Source organism: Corvus moneduloides, chromosome 5, assembly GCF_009650955.1.
Source record: "Corvus moneduloides isolate bCorMon1 chromosome 5, bCorMon1.pri, whole genome shotgun sequence".
Taxonomy (NCBI): Eukaryota; Metazoa; Chordata; class Aves; order Passeriformes; family Corvidae; genus Corvus; species Corvus moneduloides.
In genome coordinates, this window is record NC_045480.1 from 17,432,618 (window position 1) to 17,450,813 (window position 18,196).

The 18,196-nt window shown below is 39.5% G+C and overlaps 1 protein-coding gene across 2 annotated transcripts in view; it reads right to left on the bottom strand.

Moving 5' to 3' along the window:
• Positions 1-11,505, bottom strand: part of KCNIP4 (potassium voltage-gated channel interacting protein 4) — a 401,922-nt gene extending 390,417 nt beyond the window's left edge. For both annotated transcript variants that reach the window (XM_032108714.1, XM_032108708.1), the window contains exon 1: positions 11,362-11,505. In XM_032108714.1, coding sequence (XP_031964605.1) covers positions 11,362-11,422 — 61 coding nt within the window. In that variant the 5' untranslated portion in view covers positions 11,423-11,505. The remainder of the gene's footprint in view (positions 1-11,361) is intronic.
• Positions 11,506-18,196: the final 6,691 nt, after the last annotated feature.

Below are 18,196 nucleotides of genomic sequence, written 5' to 3' on the forward strand. Positions count from 1 at the left end.
CTGTGCTTCTTCATTTGTTTGGAATATTTGTTCACATCATAAAAGAGACAAATTCTGGAGGCCCTTGAGAATCCATGCAGTCTTCCATCAAGCTTCCCATAGTGATAAGGGAAAGCTGATGGTTGTTATTTCTTGCACGACAATGATTCCTGCCTCATCCCAAATTCTTGAGGGCTGATTCATACAAAGAGTTGTGCACTGCAAGGGCGTAACTTACTCCCAACACGAACTGGGAGTAGCTGATCTCATCTCCATGGAAGCAGTAACTTCTACAGAGCTCTTGTAGCATGGGAAGAATTACCATCAACAGGGGTAAACTGTAATCTCTCCTTTGTGACAGACAGATAAGTTGAAATCTTTACCCTACTTTTAGTTTTCCGATTTTGAGCACTGTAGTCACTAAGCTTCCAACAAGTTTGCAAGTTAGAAGATAAAAAGCAACACTCAAAAACTAGCTATCATTTGTAAAGGATAATTTAGAAGACATCAAGTAAATTTCCAGAGAAATTCTCCATCTTGTTAAAACAGAATGGACAAAAACTATTTAGGTGACAACTGTGTATCTGGGAAGTCTGTCACTGCTGAACATGTTAAATCACAAGTTGAGGATGGTGGAAGGCTGCTGTGGAAGGGACAGCAGTTCAGACTTGAAACTATAAACAAGACAAAAATCTAAGACATACCAAAGAAGGATTTTGTCCTATTCAGTGCTATAAAATCTTGGCTATGTATTTCATCCATTTTGAGTACCAAGCTTCACATTTAAGAAGATTTACAACTTTAGGACTAGGAAACAGATTGTATCAGGAAAGATAAATTCTAGAATAGATTAACCAGCAATGTCATAAAGCATCCAGTAGTGGTGAATTTTAAGTACCTTAAGCAAAAAGCCATCTGAACCACCATATGAATTTTTGATCCTACCTTGGGGAATCAGGACAAATAGGAAGATTTCTCAACTCCTCTTTCAAAATATTTTTCTGTGATTCCATGGGTTTTTATTGCTTTTATCTCAAAAGTATAAATGAAATCCAATGTAATAGAATTTTTGAGCTGGATTTTGTATCAGGCTTTTGCCCTGAGCAGGCAGTATATATTACACACAGTTGTATGCAGTCAGCCTGGTTAGTCACTGTCTGCCTAGCATCCAGAGACAAATATAAACATGTAAAATTGACTGAGTATATGTCTATTTATTTTGTCCTCAGCCAAAAAATTCACAACTTTTTCAGTGGTGGGATTTTTTTCTTATAATACAAGTTTTCAAAGGAAGATATTACACAAAAATCTCAGCATTCCTTGAGGAAGTTTTGTTTCCCAGAAAGCAAATAATTAACTGACTCTTAAAAGCTGCAGTTTTGGTGATTTGAATCAGAAATACTCTCTATTATTTTGACTAGGTAAACGGGCTCTCTTTTGATATCTCTATTTGCTTCTCATATTCTCACATTCTTTCACATTATATTAGCATGATAAGATTACATTAGCATTAGAAGGTGTACTGTCAGTATATTTGGGTATCCTTTACAGCTCCAGTTTTGGCTTACGAAATTATGGACTATGCAGGAAGAGACAAAAGCTTTGCTTCTTCCCTTCTCTGTAAGAGGTTTCAGAATTTGAAGGACTAAAGTCAACTGTTCAAACACTTGACTAAAGACACTGTTCAAAGGCACAGCAAGTGTCTTCCTTAAGTATAACAGGATGATCCTCAGTTGCAAACACTGCACTGTACTGCAGTTGCTGCAAGATCAGGTTTTCAATCATAATGAAACAGGCACTAATGGATCCAGAAGATCTGTATTAATTGCTTAAGTGCAAGGTGCATTTAATCAATACACACCCTTCTCGGAACATAAAATATTGTGTGTTATTGCAACAAGAAACTGTCTAATGAACTGTGTGTTCACTTTTGCATACTCATTTATTCTGACATTACACCTGCAGAATGGAAAGTATACCATCTCCACAGTCAGCACTGTGAGTTGCCACTTTCCAAATAGTGGTTTGATAATGCCATCAACTTTTTCTTGTTCATTTTCATAGAGAAATTACTCACTTAACTGACAGCATTTCTGTACCTATTCTTTTGTGAAGAGGCTTACATGAAAACACACTATTAATGCCTTGGGCTCTTGAAAGGAAAAGAAAAATAAACCAAAAAAGGTGCCTACTTTCTTCTGAATTCCTTAATTGAAAAAACCCTAACAGATTATCAGCCTAGTAGTAATTTAAGTGCTGTTGATAAAAGTGACTGCTGATAAAACACTACTTAATAAGTCATTAGAAATTTACTGACACCTTTTACATAGTTTTACTATCTAAACAGGTCAAAATATTCTTACTTTTGCATTTCTAAGTATAGGCAGTCACTTTTGAACTCTGGCAAAGTAAAACAGCTAAATTATTAGTAGAGACTTGGTTTTTTTAGTACAACGTGGGATTTTAGCTGAACACCTCCCATCTCTTCAGGATCAAAAAAAGTTACTGATTCTCAAGAAGTTTGGGGTGGCTCAAAGACTTTAGATACAGGAGGAGATCTTTGTAAGTCTATATTGAAACAGAATTGCTTTATTCTATTTAAGCATAGGAAAATTAGCTGAATACAAACAAAAGGTGTCACTGACACAAATATTTTCATGAGTCAAAATAATGTCTAAAGATTGTTCAACCCTGCAAGTTAAGCAATTAAGCAAGGTATATAAGTCTGTCTAATTTTAAGTCCTGCTAGTTCATATTTTTAGTAAAGATTTAATGTACGGGGAGAAACTTGACAGCAGGTGTGCCATGTAAAGAACTATGCCACTATACCCTCAGTCATGTCTGTTTCCTCCTCACTTTAACCTCCACTTACTATTTTTCCTCCAGTCTGTCAGAATTCTGTTTTATAAAACATGCATTAGAGACTACTGGCTCCACCAGATGCATCACCTACCCTCCTCTCCTTTGAGTGACAATCAACCAACCAAGAAAGAAGCATGTAAACCAAAAATAACATCCCTCTGAGGAAAAAGATTATGCAAAAAAGGTCAGAAAGTGCTCATTTAGCTGAGGGATTCACATGTGCTTCCAAGTGACAAATAGGCAGAAGCAGGAGTCATTGCATGAGAGAGTTGGAGGTGTCAATCTCCTGCAAAGAGGTTTGTTGTCATCATCATATCAAAGAAGGCAGAAAGGGCAACACCTATCACCTGTCTAACCTAACCTGTCTACCAAACTCATCCTGCTATTTGACCTCCTCTTTTCCATCTACCAGGCAGAGAAGGCTGGAAGCAACAGCTTTGAAGCAAACAACATAGTGAGTAGATAGATCCTAGACACAGAGGCACTTCTCTCATTTACCGACTTCTGGAAGGCAGGCTGGGAAGATAATACACAATGTGGCATATTCCAAAAAAAAAAAAAGGAACTGGGAAACCACACTTCATCACCACCACAAAAATCAAAGAATGATGCAATATATAAAGTAGACCTAGTTACTGAAACAATAGCATGAAAATCTCTGTATTTTAATCATACTGCACTTCCTCACAACTTGCATAACTACTGTGTTTATTTATTTTTTTTCTTAGACATCTTGGATTTGGTAGACTGGCTGTGCAGAAATCAGGGCAGCACCTAAGAGCATGTATATGTCAATTACAGCACCTTTTTAACAATAACAACAAACTTCAATGTGTACTTGTTTCAGCAGGTGAATGCTGCCAGCACACAATACCCTGAACAGTCTAGGTTTATCTTTCTTTAGTGACAGCATTACAACAGGTGATACTCTTTATAATGTCACATCAGAAAATACAATAACTTCAAATGTCTATAAATCAACATGAAAAATAATACGCGGAATAGAAAGAGTGAATCATAAGATATGCAGTGTACAATTCACTTACTGCGCATTGGAATATAAGTCAATAGTCAGAATGATTAAGGACATCTGGGTATCCCCTGGTTAAAACCAGCTACACTGTCAAAACCTATGGTGATCAGAGGAAACACCTATCATACTGCTACCAGAACACAATGAAGCAAAACACGAATCTATGGTTGCATATCCTTGATATACATCTGTTACGTTGCTTCAATGGACTATTCTTTAGGATTTTTCTCCTACTTATTTTAAAATAAACAAGATTCAATTATCTCTGTCCAAAGGTAACAGAATAGCAGATCCAGATCCCAGAGTCCACTTGCTCAGATACCACTGAAGCGACACACATAAAAGGCATTTCTTGATCTTTGTCCTCTGCTTTCTTTTAACCACTCAGGTAGGGACTGTAATCCCACAGTGTACTTTTCATTCTCCCACCAACTCTCTGCACTGGGAAACCACATGCACACAGACAGGGATGCTCCTGCCAGCAACTGTGCTAGCTGTGAGTGTGTGCAGGGGCTTTCCCTGATCCATCCCAGTTCCCGGACAAGGAGGGAGCACCCGCTGCTGCAAAATGCCAAGGAGTGGTTGGTGCAACATTTTTTGTTTTAGAGTGTGCCAAAGCATCTTAAAAAAGGTCAATCTTTCCCGAGTGTTCTTTGAAACTAAGAGCTGCAACATTCACAAAAAAAAAAAAAAAAAAAGGCATTCTAGTAGTACTGGTCCAGGTATTCTGAAAATGTTATTATCTCTACATATTATAAATTTCCAAACATCAATGTTCAGGTGCAATAGTGCTTGTATCTGACAGATATTATATAATTTGACTTTCAAAAGATCATCAAGTTGCATCATGTATGCAAGTTAAAATTTAAAAAAAAAACCAACTAACCAACTTTTTTTCTCTTTTTCAACTTACTGCAAGTTTTTTGGATAAATCTTTTCTTTATATAATGTTTCTCTTTTGGCACAAAGTTGTTTTTCAATGTGTTTTTATTATAACATGCACTGTAATATTAAAATTTCTAAATCAAATAACTACATTTAATTCTAAAAACCCTTATTCATTGCAGTTATTCCCACTGGTATCAAAGGGTTTAGGAATAGTCACAATAATCAAATTACTTACTGTGATGATACACTGTTCTGGTCATTCCTACTGTGAAGAACCAGACCATCATCACACTTAATGGCTACTGTTTACCTTTCTAATAAATCCTAAATGTTTCTTCTGGATTCTTAACAGAAGCTTGATTCAAAAACTAAGATTTTCTCTACTAAATCCTAATAATTACAACAATATTCATAATATATCGCTCTGGAGATACTGAGAGCTAACTGAAAATTGTGAAAACAAGTAAACTTTATCAGTAAAGTTGGGGGGCTTTTTCCCTGTCATTAAAATAGCAAACCCTTTCCTACTGACTGCATGAAATAGAGCAACCACCTTGAAGTCTGTGTCTTAGGACATTCAAAGCCTTTAAGTTGGAATAATTCTTTTTATGCTGTCACCACTTAGCCACTTTGTGGCATATGGGTATATGTGCTGTGTAGTGCTAGGCATTTAACTGTGCTCGAGGATTATGCATTATCTGGTGAAAAACACCTGGTAGAAAAACAAAGATATTATCTCCTATAGTAAAACCCAAACATTTAAATGCACCATTTTTATTAACAGGGCAAAACATTTTTATTTTAAAATTCGCTATTATCATGCCTTCCACCTGTAGTTAATTTCTCCAGTGGACACAAAAGCATCTATGACTTTCATACCACTGTTTGTTTTGCTGCAGTATAAATTATAAACATACAAGAGGGGATCGCAACTATAAAGTGTATCTCTAAAGAAATTTCTTTTATAGGTGAAAAAGAATATAAAAGAGAAACACTATATTTATTTTCAGACCTCTGACAGAGCTCCTTTTAATACCATATTAAGTCTCTGCTGGGCTGCCAGAAATAAAACACAGTATGAGCTCAGATCTACAGCTTTTATTCTGTGTTTGGGTTTATTCTTAGAGGCGAATGGATTCAATATATTTTCAACCCAACCATATATTTTAAACTGCTGCCAGTTTATAGCTGTCTACAGATCTCCCAAATTCATAGAAGTAAATCTAGAGCCCAACCTCCTCCGCTGATGCTTGCATGAAGGTGATAACACAGAAATTATCTCTCCTGTAGAGTGTGAGAATGAAAAATGATGAGAAAAAAAAAAACAAACCAATAATCTATATGATCTGATATGATGACTTCTGTAATACAATTACAAACTAATAATTAAGAACATCACAGAATAATTGGATTCCATGCTTTCCATAGTTCTATAGGCTCCAAAACACATACATTTCATACACTTTTGCTTACACTCTTCCACATTCTACCTGGTGTACTCAGTGGGAAATCCAGGCCAAATACTACTTAGCCATCAAAGCAATGGAAAGCAAAGCCTTTAGCAGAGTAACCTGGATTCTGAAAGGAGAATTACTATCAAAAAAACTGTCTATGTCAAAGTGTTGTCCATTTACTTTTGATGCAGCCATACATTACAGTTCAGGCCCAACATTATTGAGATAAACCATCCCATTAACCACCTCCACCTGCACTGCCACACTGTGCTCCAAGTAATGAAGGGTTGGTATCTGCACTCCTTATGTCCCAGAATAGGCCCAAGACTATTAAATGAAGTGTGTGCTAACGAAGGGAATCCTAACGCTATATCAACTACAACTACTGAAATACGGATTTGGCTCCTTGACTTCCAAGCCCACGAACATTTGCTAATGTTTTCTCTCTCATCTCAAGTAGGAGTAATGGCCTCTGCTCATAGGAAACAATAAATGGCCAGCACTTGTTTGGCAAGGAAGAGTTCATATACAGTCTATTTTGGTACCTGAAATAAAGAGAGGACAAGCAGAATTGAGGAGGGGGATGGGGAGAAGATAGTAGGACAGCCTGGCAGGAATGCACATATCTAGGAAATAGTGAAGCAATCAGGCATTGTATTTTTAGATACTTTCTTTTTCAAGTGCCAAAGATTCCGAATAAATCACAATGGCAAACTGAGAGCCTGAGATGGGATAGATTACAGCTGAATGCTGCACAGATCAAATATTCAGCTCCAACCCAAAGCAGAAGTCCTAAGTGCTTATCTGATACACTGTAAAAGCCTTCCATGACACACACCAGCTACTCCTTTGATGGCTACACTTACTGCTAGATACCATATCTGTCTGCCTCTATATGTTTTAAAATGTCTAAAACCACCTGGTAAGCATAAGTTCTCTAAGCCAAGTATACCTGAAACCTTTCCAGATGTTCAGTTATTTATATATCAACTCTCCGACCATAGGTAGTAACCTTGAAAGACAGAATAATGAATAAGAAATCTGTATTTTGTGAAAATTGGTATTTACATGATGTAAAATTTATATTGATGGAAAGCCAGGGTATTTTCAGCATTCATGTCAAATTCTGTAACAGAATTTTGCATATAATTACTTCTTTACACTTATTGAACAGAGGAACCGGAGATAGAGGCAGAACTCAAATTTTATACAGAGGCTTATGCTGCAGTCAGTTCTCTCAAGCATCAGTTATTTCCTCCACCCTGCAAGAGTAGACCATATATTTTACGCTTAAAATATTTTTATCTCCTTGCATGTCCATTATACATATACATCCTTTATTAGATCATGAGTCCATTTAATTTATTCCTTCCCTTGTGTATTTGCAGATTTCACAGAAAAAGCATTGCATGTGGAAGCAGCACTTCTAGCATAGTCTAGACAAGATGGCCCAGCACCCTGTCCATCTGAATCTTAAAAGTGTCCAATGATGAAGAGTGTCTGGAGACAACAGATCATTATTAAATATAGTGACGCTGAGTCCTGACTGACACAAATCAAAGCTTTCACGCTGATATGAATATTGGTGCAAATCACTTGGAAAGTCACTACCTGCTTTTCATCGTGTCAGATGAATCCCAACTGAGATATAAAGAAATTGGTCCAATACATACCACTAACACATAATAAATTTTATCTCAACGCGTGAGATACAAAATCTGTTTCCTCCTTTCCCTCCTCCCACCTCTTGTTTTTTTTCCTGTAATTGTTTCCCAGTATATTTTTTATCACTTTCTTACTTTTTCCCTAGCATCCCTTTTCCTAAATTCCTATTTTCAGCTTATTCAATATGTAATTTTTTGTCCTTTTAGCACTATTTCCTTTGTCTTCTAAGAATGCCCCAAGCAACAAGAGCAAGTCATTCATTAAAAGCAAAAGTGAGCACTAGTGCACAAGGATCTCTCAGAGGTATGGCAGAGAATATTTTAACTCTAAGTAAACTTAAAGTTGGATAAACACTGCTTAATAATACTATTTGGTCCATTGTGGTCCTTCTGCCCACAATGTAGAAATTACTGCCTCTTTCCTAACATGAATTTGTGACTGCCTTGTCTAAGAAGCAAAAACCTTCAACACTTGCCATGAATGACACCATGGCTTTTGTAAATATTTCCATTTTTTGAGTAAGCCTGGTCATACTGGTCAGCACAATCCCCATTCTGAATTCATCACACCCTAAAGCAAAGCAACCAGTTGCTGTGGTAATGTCTTACTCATATCAGTATTCCCAACAGCTTAAGTTTGTCCTAGATATTGAACCCACAGGACACTTTGTGATTAAACTTGTTCTTACCCATACAAACTTTTACTGATAATCTCCCTCTGCTCTTCTCATTTTGCCATGACACTGCATGCCTTTACCCAGTAGCAGATGAGTTTTGGCTATGACTAGAAGAAATGCAGCTTTCTGATAGATAAAACATTGATTAAGACAATTTCATGAGGCAGAGGGATGAAACAGTTCATTGTTACAATGACTCAGTATTCCACTGAGGACACATTCTGTTACTTCAAGAGCTCTCAGTGGTGTTAATTGACATTAATTTGAATGCCCTTGAATCAGAAGATGCCCTGCAAGGTGCAAGATTAAATGTAAGGAGACGATCATCTTAAGGCAGCCACTACCTGTTAAAACGTACAAAATGTTGCCTTTGTCATTAATAGTTTTCATCATTCAAGCTGCCTGTGCGTTATTTGGGCTTTATTTCACTTGGAAAAATGAAATTGAGGAAGAGTCACACTTTTGTTGGTTTCATTTTCTGACTCTCATGCACTAACATCAAATCCCTGTAACAACTCTTCTGCAGGCATTACCATTTAAAAATAACCAATGTTTGAAGCTATGATTCTATTTGAAGAGAATTAATGAGAAAAAAATCCACCTTCCTTGTTAAAAATCCAACAGACAGGTACACTCAGAAATGCTGATGGCCCTGAAAATGAGTTGAACGTTTAAGAGCCTGAAGGGAGACAGCTAGAAAAGTGGAAAGTTTAGACGAAAAAGGGCCAAAATTGTGGGAAGATAAAAATAAATGGGCCCTCTCACATAAGGAGAAAGCCCAGAGGAGTGAAGCTAGACACTAGTTAGCTTCACATCACATCACATCACATTGGTGATGAGATATGTTGAGTATTGTGTGTCATTCTCCAAAAGAAAGGAGGTATTTCTTTTTAGCGCTGTCATTTTTATCTTTCCACATTCTTTTTCTGGCATAAAAACTTATTTTTGAGAAACATTTTGCCTACAGTAAGTCATGTTTCAGTCAGATTTTGCTTCATAGTCTAAGGGAGTGCAAAAGTGTATCTTACTTCTTCTCACCATTACAAGCTTAAAGTGAATTAAAGCTGTCATTAATTTTTAAAAGCTACTAGGCATGCATATCAAGAGAACCAAAACAGAAAACACATCTAATATAGGGCTCAATTGAAGACAATTTCCATAAAAATATCATCTGGGTATTTCATATTACTTGCATGGTATGGATTCAGATCATATTTCCCGAATTTTTCTTTAGACACTTTCCTGTTACTGCGAACTATACCTGTAAGAAAAAACTTTAAGCTTTAAACCCTCTTTATGCTTCAATACCTACATTAGTGATCCATAAACCAAATAATTCCTCAACAGGAGCCGTGCAAATCCACTGTGTCAAAATCACAACCTCATGTTTTTTTAGCCTGAACAGTCCTGCATGGTGGTTGCACAGGTAGCCAAGAGCCTGCTCAGTGTTTGTCACTGATGATGTATGTGTTATGGAAAAACAATTTGACTTTCGGACCTCTAACAGTCTAGAGCTGGAAGGCTGAGAGTGGTATGTAGAGGGAAAAGCCTAAATTATAACTTGGGGGGGGTTGGATCTGAAAAGTAGTGAGAAGTATCACACCACCACTTTGGTGGCCGTGTCCCTTGTTGGATAATCATGACTCCACATTTTTTTCCCAAAACTTTAATAAACTGCAAAGATGGATTTACAGTCGAGCTGATAGCACAGTCAAATACAAGAGTTCCCTATCCCCAACACAAAGGATCTGGTATCCTATGTGAAAGGCTACACATCCTAAAACATTAAAAAAGCTAGGACATTAGGAAAAGAGAAAAACCATGTAGAATCCAACAGAGAACACATGGCTGTGAACCTCTTCTAGGAAGCAAAAGATTTATTCTGAAACATTAGAAATCAAGCAAATGGGGGGGATTGCACTGTGTCTTTCAAACAACTTGTTGGTAAGACTACTATTCTACACTGGCATCACAGTTTATGAGAAATCTAGCTGCACAGCAAGAAACATCTTTTCTAAGAAAAGAAGTTTCCCCTGGTTTTGACTGCCTGTTTTGCAAAGTTTTTCATTAACTGTCCAACCATCCTCTGCTTACCCAGCTGGCTTGAGCTGAACACCTTTCTCAGCAACATCCTCTTACACACACTGCAGCCAAGAAGCTTCATTTTTAAATAACTGGGAAAAAACTCTTAACACTCCAGGAGTCACAATCACTGTGGAGGATAACAAAGCATGCTTTTCTTCTCCCTAAAATGCAAGTTATCCTGTAGCCTTTCTCAGGTGAAAGCGCAACGGCAATTTGAGATACGGAGAAAAGAAAGGCACTTCTGGCTTACCAGAAGAAGCGAGTCTCCATCAAACAGTTGTCACTTAGGCACCAGAGAGGTACAATGGAGACCACAGCAGGGAGGTGTAAGGGGGACTAACCAAAATTATCTCCTGGGAGGTGGTAACTAGAGAAGGTATACCCTGGAGGTTCATACCCAGCCCCAAGTCATTTCAGCAAAGGCAAAAGTACCAGTTAGGTCAGAGCAGGCATCTTAGGGCGGGATACGAGAAGCCCTGAACGCTTCTTAGCCCGAGATCCCAGGCTTTAAGCGTTTGCTTACTGTCCCCATAGACACACACACACACACACATTTGCCCACGACTACACGGGTGCGTTCACCCCTCGCAAGCGGGCAGGCAGCTCCCCCCTCCCCGCCCCATGCCAAGTTGCCAGACTTGCTGCCCAAAGGAGAAGGGACGAGACCCCAAATTAACTCAGAGAAGCAGCCTCGCGTCCCCGCGCTGCCCGCGTCCTACCGCCTGTGGAGCTGGCCTCCTCCAGCTGCGCCGAGATGCTCTCCACTCTCCTCACGTCCATGCTGGGAGGCGCCCGGAGCCGCGGCGGGAACGCGCGGCAGCACCGCCGCGCCGGGGCCGCGGAGCCGGAGCGGAGCGGGAGCGGGGCTGGGAGCGGCGGAGCGGAGCGGGCTGGGGACGGGAGCGGGGCTGGGAGCGGCGGAGCGGAGCGGGAGCGGGAACGGGAGCGGGGCTGGGAGCGGCGGAGCGGAGCGGAGCGGAGCGGGAGCGGGGCCCCGCCTCGGCGGCGGCGCCTCCCCCGCCACCCGCGCGGCGCGGGGCGGGCTCGGCGCGGGGCTCCGGGGGCCGCGACCCCTTCCCTGCCGGGAGAGCGAGGGCGAGGGCTCGATCGCCTGCCCCACCGGGATGCCCCGGGGCCGCTGCCGCCGCGGGGCTGAGCCGGCACCTGCGCCCCGAACCGGCCCGGGAGCGGGGCGGCCGCGCGGACAGCCCCGAGGCAGAGTCCGGCAGGGCCGGGCCGCCCTCCCGCTCTGCTGCGCGGCCGCACACAGGTGGTTCCCGCATCACCTGTTAGCCTCAGGCTGCCCGGGACACTGACCGGCACTGAGCACAGGGGAGCTCTCATCGCCGCTGCGCTCCTCGAACACCCCTGTCAGGCTAGCACAGGCTGGGAGCACTCTCTAAGCCCCAGGGTATATTTTGGAAGGGATTGGAAAGGGCATTTTAAGACACCTTCATAACACCTCTAATTTATAAAAGCCTACTATGACACATGACATACTATCAGAAAATGCTTCAATAATGGTAGTTCTCCCAGTTCAATTTTAACACAGTTATTTTTTCAGTCTTTACAATTTCTTCCATTCCTGCACGAATAATGACGTGTCTCAGAAATTGCAGTTCTTCTTCTCATTGAGTTCATCCCCAAAAAATTACAGTATTTTTTTTTCAAGGCACACAAGGGTTATAGGCTTAGCTACCTAATACCTTAAATATTTTTTTTGACATCTTATTTCATATTATTCCTTGAACCTTGTATCATTAAGATTCTTCTGAGCTGAAAGATAAAAGGAGTAATTCCTATGCCACATTGCCAACTAATGCTTTAGGAAAGGACTTATATCTCCTTTTATTTCATGGGAAAAACTTATGTCTGTTTCAACCCCAAAATGATGGAATGATTGAAGCCTTGAATGGACAGAGACACCACAGTGTAGCACAACGCTTGCCAAGAACAACACAATGTTGAGTAGCTTTTGCCAAGTGGTTTTTTTTTGATAAAAATACATTCACTGATGGAGGTTTAGGTAACAGGAGAAACAGGAATTCAGGTAACAGGAATTTAGGTAACAGGAAAAACAGGATTCAGAGTACTGTATTTTTCATATACCCTCAAAATATTTCCCTTCTATAAGGTGAATCCTCAAGTAGCCAGGATATATCTCTCCTTATCAAAGAAATTCAAAGTAGTAAGAACAGAGATCAGGATTTTATCTCATTATCAGGATTTGAGCTTACTTTGATGCTAACCTTACAGAAAACTCTATCACAATTTTTCAGGAGCCCTTGTTGTTACACATATACAGTTTTCAGAGTGCGGTAATTCAGATTTATAGTTGTCACTTCCCTTTGCTCTATACCAACATTGCATCAAAACTCTCTGAGTTACAAAAACACTCTAAATATATGGGAGCAGCTGGTCATAACAGAGTGAACTAAAGCAGGAACAGTAGTAATATATCAAGAATACCTATACATTCATCTTGTGTCTTAGAATGAATTACAGGTATACAGCACAACATGGAACAGAAGTGCCAGAAGTGCCTACCAGGGTTTTACAGATAAGACAGTGTGTGTCAACTCAAAGATGAATTGTGTCTGAGGCAAAGAAAAAAGAAAGTGACCCAAATAAACTGAACTGTCTCCATAAATCTGCATGTTTCTCTCAATCTCATCTACTTTGTTTTTATGCTTGCTCTCCTTGTTTCCATGCACTTACTCTTTGTCTCCTTCTTGATGGGCCTTGCTCCAAGTAATTTCCTCTGCATACTCTTTTTTTTTTTGTTGTTGTTCTGTTGAGTTTTAAATACTTCTCTTAGAAAAACTTGTGTCATTTTGATGTTCTATGTAAACCAAAATGTGCATGTCAGAATGTGGTGTTTTTCCAAATTTGCTTTAAAGGGCAAATTCTTTATTGTTTACCAAACCTGATTAAGTTTCCTCCAATTAGAATGTCAAGCCCATGTATCTGCTCTATATAACATTCAGTAAAAATTGACATCAACTGTGATTTCATCCCGTCTATATAATTACATTTCGACATATAATTGTATTTCTACAAATATGGAGTTTCATTCTAGCTTCTGCTTTTCAAAATATATAACCACTTCCTTTCTTCGTCATTTATTTCAAATATTTCTTTTGGAGCTAAATACTAATAATACCTTGAGCATGTAGTTAGTGCTACATGTATAGCTGAAGATTTCTTTTAGTCCCTTGTGACAAAATTTTAATTTCTTCTTGAAATAGTTGATGTAGTTTCCATCTAATTTTTAAATTAGAATCTGAATCAGCATATTCCTGTTTGCCTCAAATGTAAGCTAATTGGAAAGCCTTAACATAATTATGATTTAGTGTGTCCAAATTAAGTTCAGATTTCCACATCTGTTTAAAATATGTAATATGTAAAATCAAGTGTTAAATCGTGAAGCCAAAATAATGATCAAGGAGGCATTTTCTTCCAAAAGAGATAATCAAATCATTGGTGAGTAAAAAATAACCAACAGGATTTCTAGTGGTACCATGTTCCTAACAGGGAGGACTTGTTTTTTTTCTACCTATTTGTGTGGATGAGAAAAGGCTCGGACCCAGAAAATGTACAGCAATACACAAATATTCAGTCCTTTCAGTCTGTTCTGCTCCCCTACTGGTCTTGGGACATCTGCAAAGGGTTAACACAGTAGTTCACCTACCCAAATTGTATTAGCACTAAGGAACTGAATAATTTATAATTAAAAATTGGAACAGAATAAATATAAGCCACAAAATATCCAACGTTTGTGTTACTTTCTAAGCCTCCAGAGAAGCCATTTATTTTTGCAGTGCGTCCTCTGCTACAGAATGTCTCTCCAGGTGGCAGCTTTCTTGATGCCCAGAAGAATTCATCATTGGGTTATACTTTGTGACTGAATGTCACTCACAATGTTTTTCACAAGGAAAAAAGAAACCCAACAGCCAAATCAGTCTGTCACTTACTTCTAGGAAAAATATTTTTCCTTCGCCAAAAAATAATAGAAGTTCATTTTGCTATTTTTTTATTCAGAAGTGAGAAAGAATTCTGTTCTTCACTCTATCATACATTTTAAGAGTATTTTTGTTCTCAGGAGTGTATTTTACTTAGTTTTGGAGTCATTTAGTGTTGTGGTGAGCCATGATCAGCCGAATCAAGTGGACCAAAAGGTCCATTGGTTTGATGCTTCCGCAGCTCAAAAGCCTTGAGCATTCAAATTCTGTGAAAAATACATAAATCCGTGCCTTACCATGGCCGCAGCCCACCCTTCCCCTTATTTCTCGTATTTGGTTGTATTTCCAGAGAGTTCTATGTTCCTCGGTAGTTAATTGGTCCTCGTTATTCCTCCCCGCCTACCCCTTCTCCCATTTGCTGTAATTCCTTCTCCCTGCCTTGGTAACATCCCATGGCTGATGTTCCATTGGTTACTGTGTTTTTTCCACACCCATATTGTGGGGCTACAAGACCCCCTGCAAGCCACGTTTCTTTGGCTTTCTCCGTGGATTTTTCTTTCTGATAAACCCTCTCCCCTCACTAGGAAGTCCTTCCGCTTCTTTCCTGCCTCCTTCTCGCACCTGTGCCATCGGTGGGCAAGGCGAACCCAAGCGGGTGCTTGCCGGCCCTCCTGCGCCGCGATTCGGTTTCCGTCCTCCCCGCTCGGAGCAGGCACAAGTTTGCCCAGTGCTGGGACAGCGTGCCAGCCAGACAGCACTGCAGCAATTCAGTGTAATAATGTACCTAAAAAAATGTTATGTGTATTCTGCATCACAAAACATGAACAGTAATTTGGCTGTACTCAAATATTTAACGTCTGTGATAAAGTACTTGATAAAAAATGAGAAGTCCCCGACACCTCTGGGAGCCTTCTGACCTCCTGTTGTGGGGTGCACACTGGGAGTCAGTGCCAAGCTGTTGATTGTGGCATGATTGCAGGGTGGCTGGGGTTGCCCTCTGCCAGGCAGCTGGTTCCAGACAACTCCCCGACAGATCCACCACATGGCACAGCCAACCTCATCAGCCCATCAGTGACACCTCAAGGGAAATACATTTAAGGAAGGGCACAAAATGCTGAGGAGGGGGGAATGAGAGAGACAGTGCCAAGGTCAGAGGAGAGGGGAGGTGCTCCATGGTGGAGCCCTCCCAAAGGAGCTGAGGCCCATAGAAGACCCATGCTGGAGGACATACACCATGAAAGAACTTGCTGCCCACGGATAAACGCATGCCAGAACAGAGGAAACAAGTAAGAATGAAGGAGCAGCTCTTGAAAGGAGAGTGTTCACAACCTGCAGTATGAACAAAGAAGTGACTGGAGTGAATTTGAGCCTGGAAAGGGGGAGAAAGTGTGCTTTTCTGATTAGATGATTTTCTTCTTTATTTTGCAATACCCAAGTCAGTAATTAAAGTTGTGAATAAATTAAGCTAAACTCTCCAAGTCTGTTTTGGCCATGACAGTAAATGCTGAATGATTTTTCTCTCTCTTTTGACCCACAGGTCCTTCTCCCCTGTCCCACTAGGTGTGGGGGTAAGCAAGCAGGTCTGCAGGTACTTGGCTTCCAGCTGGGGTTGACCCAGCACAGGGTAGATATGGGAGAATTCAAAATACAAAATGAGGTTGTAGGTGTAGGAAAGGTGACACAGAGTACTAACAAACTACATGTCCCTAAAAGAGTGGGCCTTCAATATTCAAGATTTCCTACTAACACAGTCTAGTTTTAAAGAGTCTTGGTGCTTTCAGAAAGAGTAATCTTGAATATTCTGATTTTTCTGACTATTAAACCTTAACAAGGACAATTCTTCAAGGGAACATTGTGCACTCTGTATCCTCATCCTTATACAGAAAAAAATACCAAGCAACAATTAAGGCCAGCCCTTGAACTTGTCAAAAATTGGCTTTTAGTATTACTATAGCTTGTTACTAAATAGGCAAGAAGAAAATGTGAGAGCCTCCTTTCCTTGAAACTCAGTTTGATTTTTTATAATAAAATTTTGTAATAAGTTCTAGGAGAACTGGAAGCAATTTTATTTACTGTAAATGAGTAACACATCAGAATTTATACGTGGTAACAAAAAAAGAAGATAAAAACATTATTTATTCCAATTTTAATATAGCCTCCATATGTAAAACAGTCAAGATAAGGATTGATTTCTTTGTCGGGGCATTTTAAGAAACTCAGGGAAGTAGGGGCTTCACTCAGTGTCAGTGGGAAATAAGTACCTTTCTGTTCCTTCAGAACTGAGATGCTAAGATCCGGCTTTTTTTTCTTTTCGTCTGCTTTTCTACTGTTGCAACTTGCTTTGCTGGCTTCACTTCAGTGTGCTGCCGGTGACGGGAGTGGCTTCATTGCTAAATGCCAGTATTTAGACATTTGAGATTTGATTTGTGAGATTCTTGTGGTTTTATATGTCATTTCAACTGTGATTCATGGTTTATAATAGCCACACCGCAGACATTTTAGAAGAAAGTCATTACAAACTAAGGCAAGGTTATATTTAAAAAAAACACATGTAATATTCAACACAACTTTGATGTACTGCTTGAAGACTTTCTTGGCATAATCTGTATCATTTAATCTAAATTGCTGTTGAATTGTTTGTTGTCATTATTAGACTGTCACTAAAATTATCTCATTAGTAAACCTGAGTCAATATAAGGTTTTATATTTACATCAACTTTATGTAAAAAAAAATAGCTTTGTAGCTTTTAAGAACAGAAGAATATTGGGAGAAAATTCACCTGCTGCTGAAATGTAGCCAACTTCAGAGGACACAGCTGAAAAACAATGCATTAGACAGGTGTAGGTTGAAGAAAAATACTGGGTAATTACACTGCATCTAACCTATGTTCTTGTGGGGAAAATCTATAGTATTTTATATAAAATAGATCATAGGCTTTACAATCTTGTGTGAAATACCTGCTTAGTGATCTGTCCTAGGCTCAGAAGAGACAGAAAAAAAGGAAAACCTAAATAAAAAATAGCAACAAAACCCCCTGAGCTGACCCTGGTGTAGGAGACTGTCCAGACTGAGCCAGTTTATGGCACAATGATTTCTCAGCGCTTTTTCTGGCAGTTTTACATTCAGCTGTATGTTGGCTTCCTATTGCTTTTCATCCTCCATTCTCATCAGATAATTCCACACTCTGCTCCAGTAAATCCTTCTCCCCCTCCACTTCTCTGTCTCCACTCCATTTCCTTTTCCCTTTCCTATTTACCTCACACATCGTTTCTCATGAAAAACTGAGTAACAGCAGAAAGGATAATGGCTTTTATGTTCAGCTAGCGAGATCAGAGAGCAGTAGTGCTCTGTACAGCCAACGACGGGATCTAACTGAATACAGTTTTTCACATTTTCCACTTTTAAATCCACATCCACAGAGTTTCCAGATGATAGGGCTTTAAGAACAAAAGTCATGGGAATCCTAGTTAACTCAAAGCCCAGGCCATAGAATATCAAACAATAATTAATAATACAATATTTAAAAATTTCAGACTGTTTTAACACATTTTGTTCCTATGATATTTGCTCTAGATTTATGGCGCTAATGAT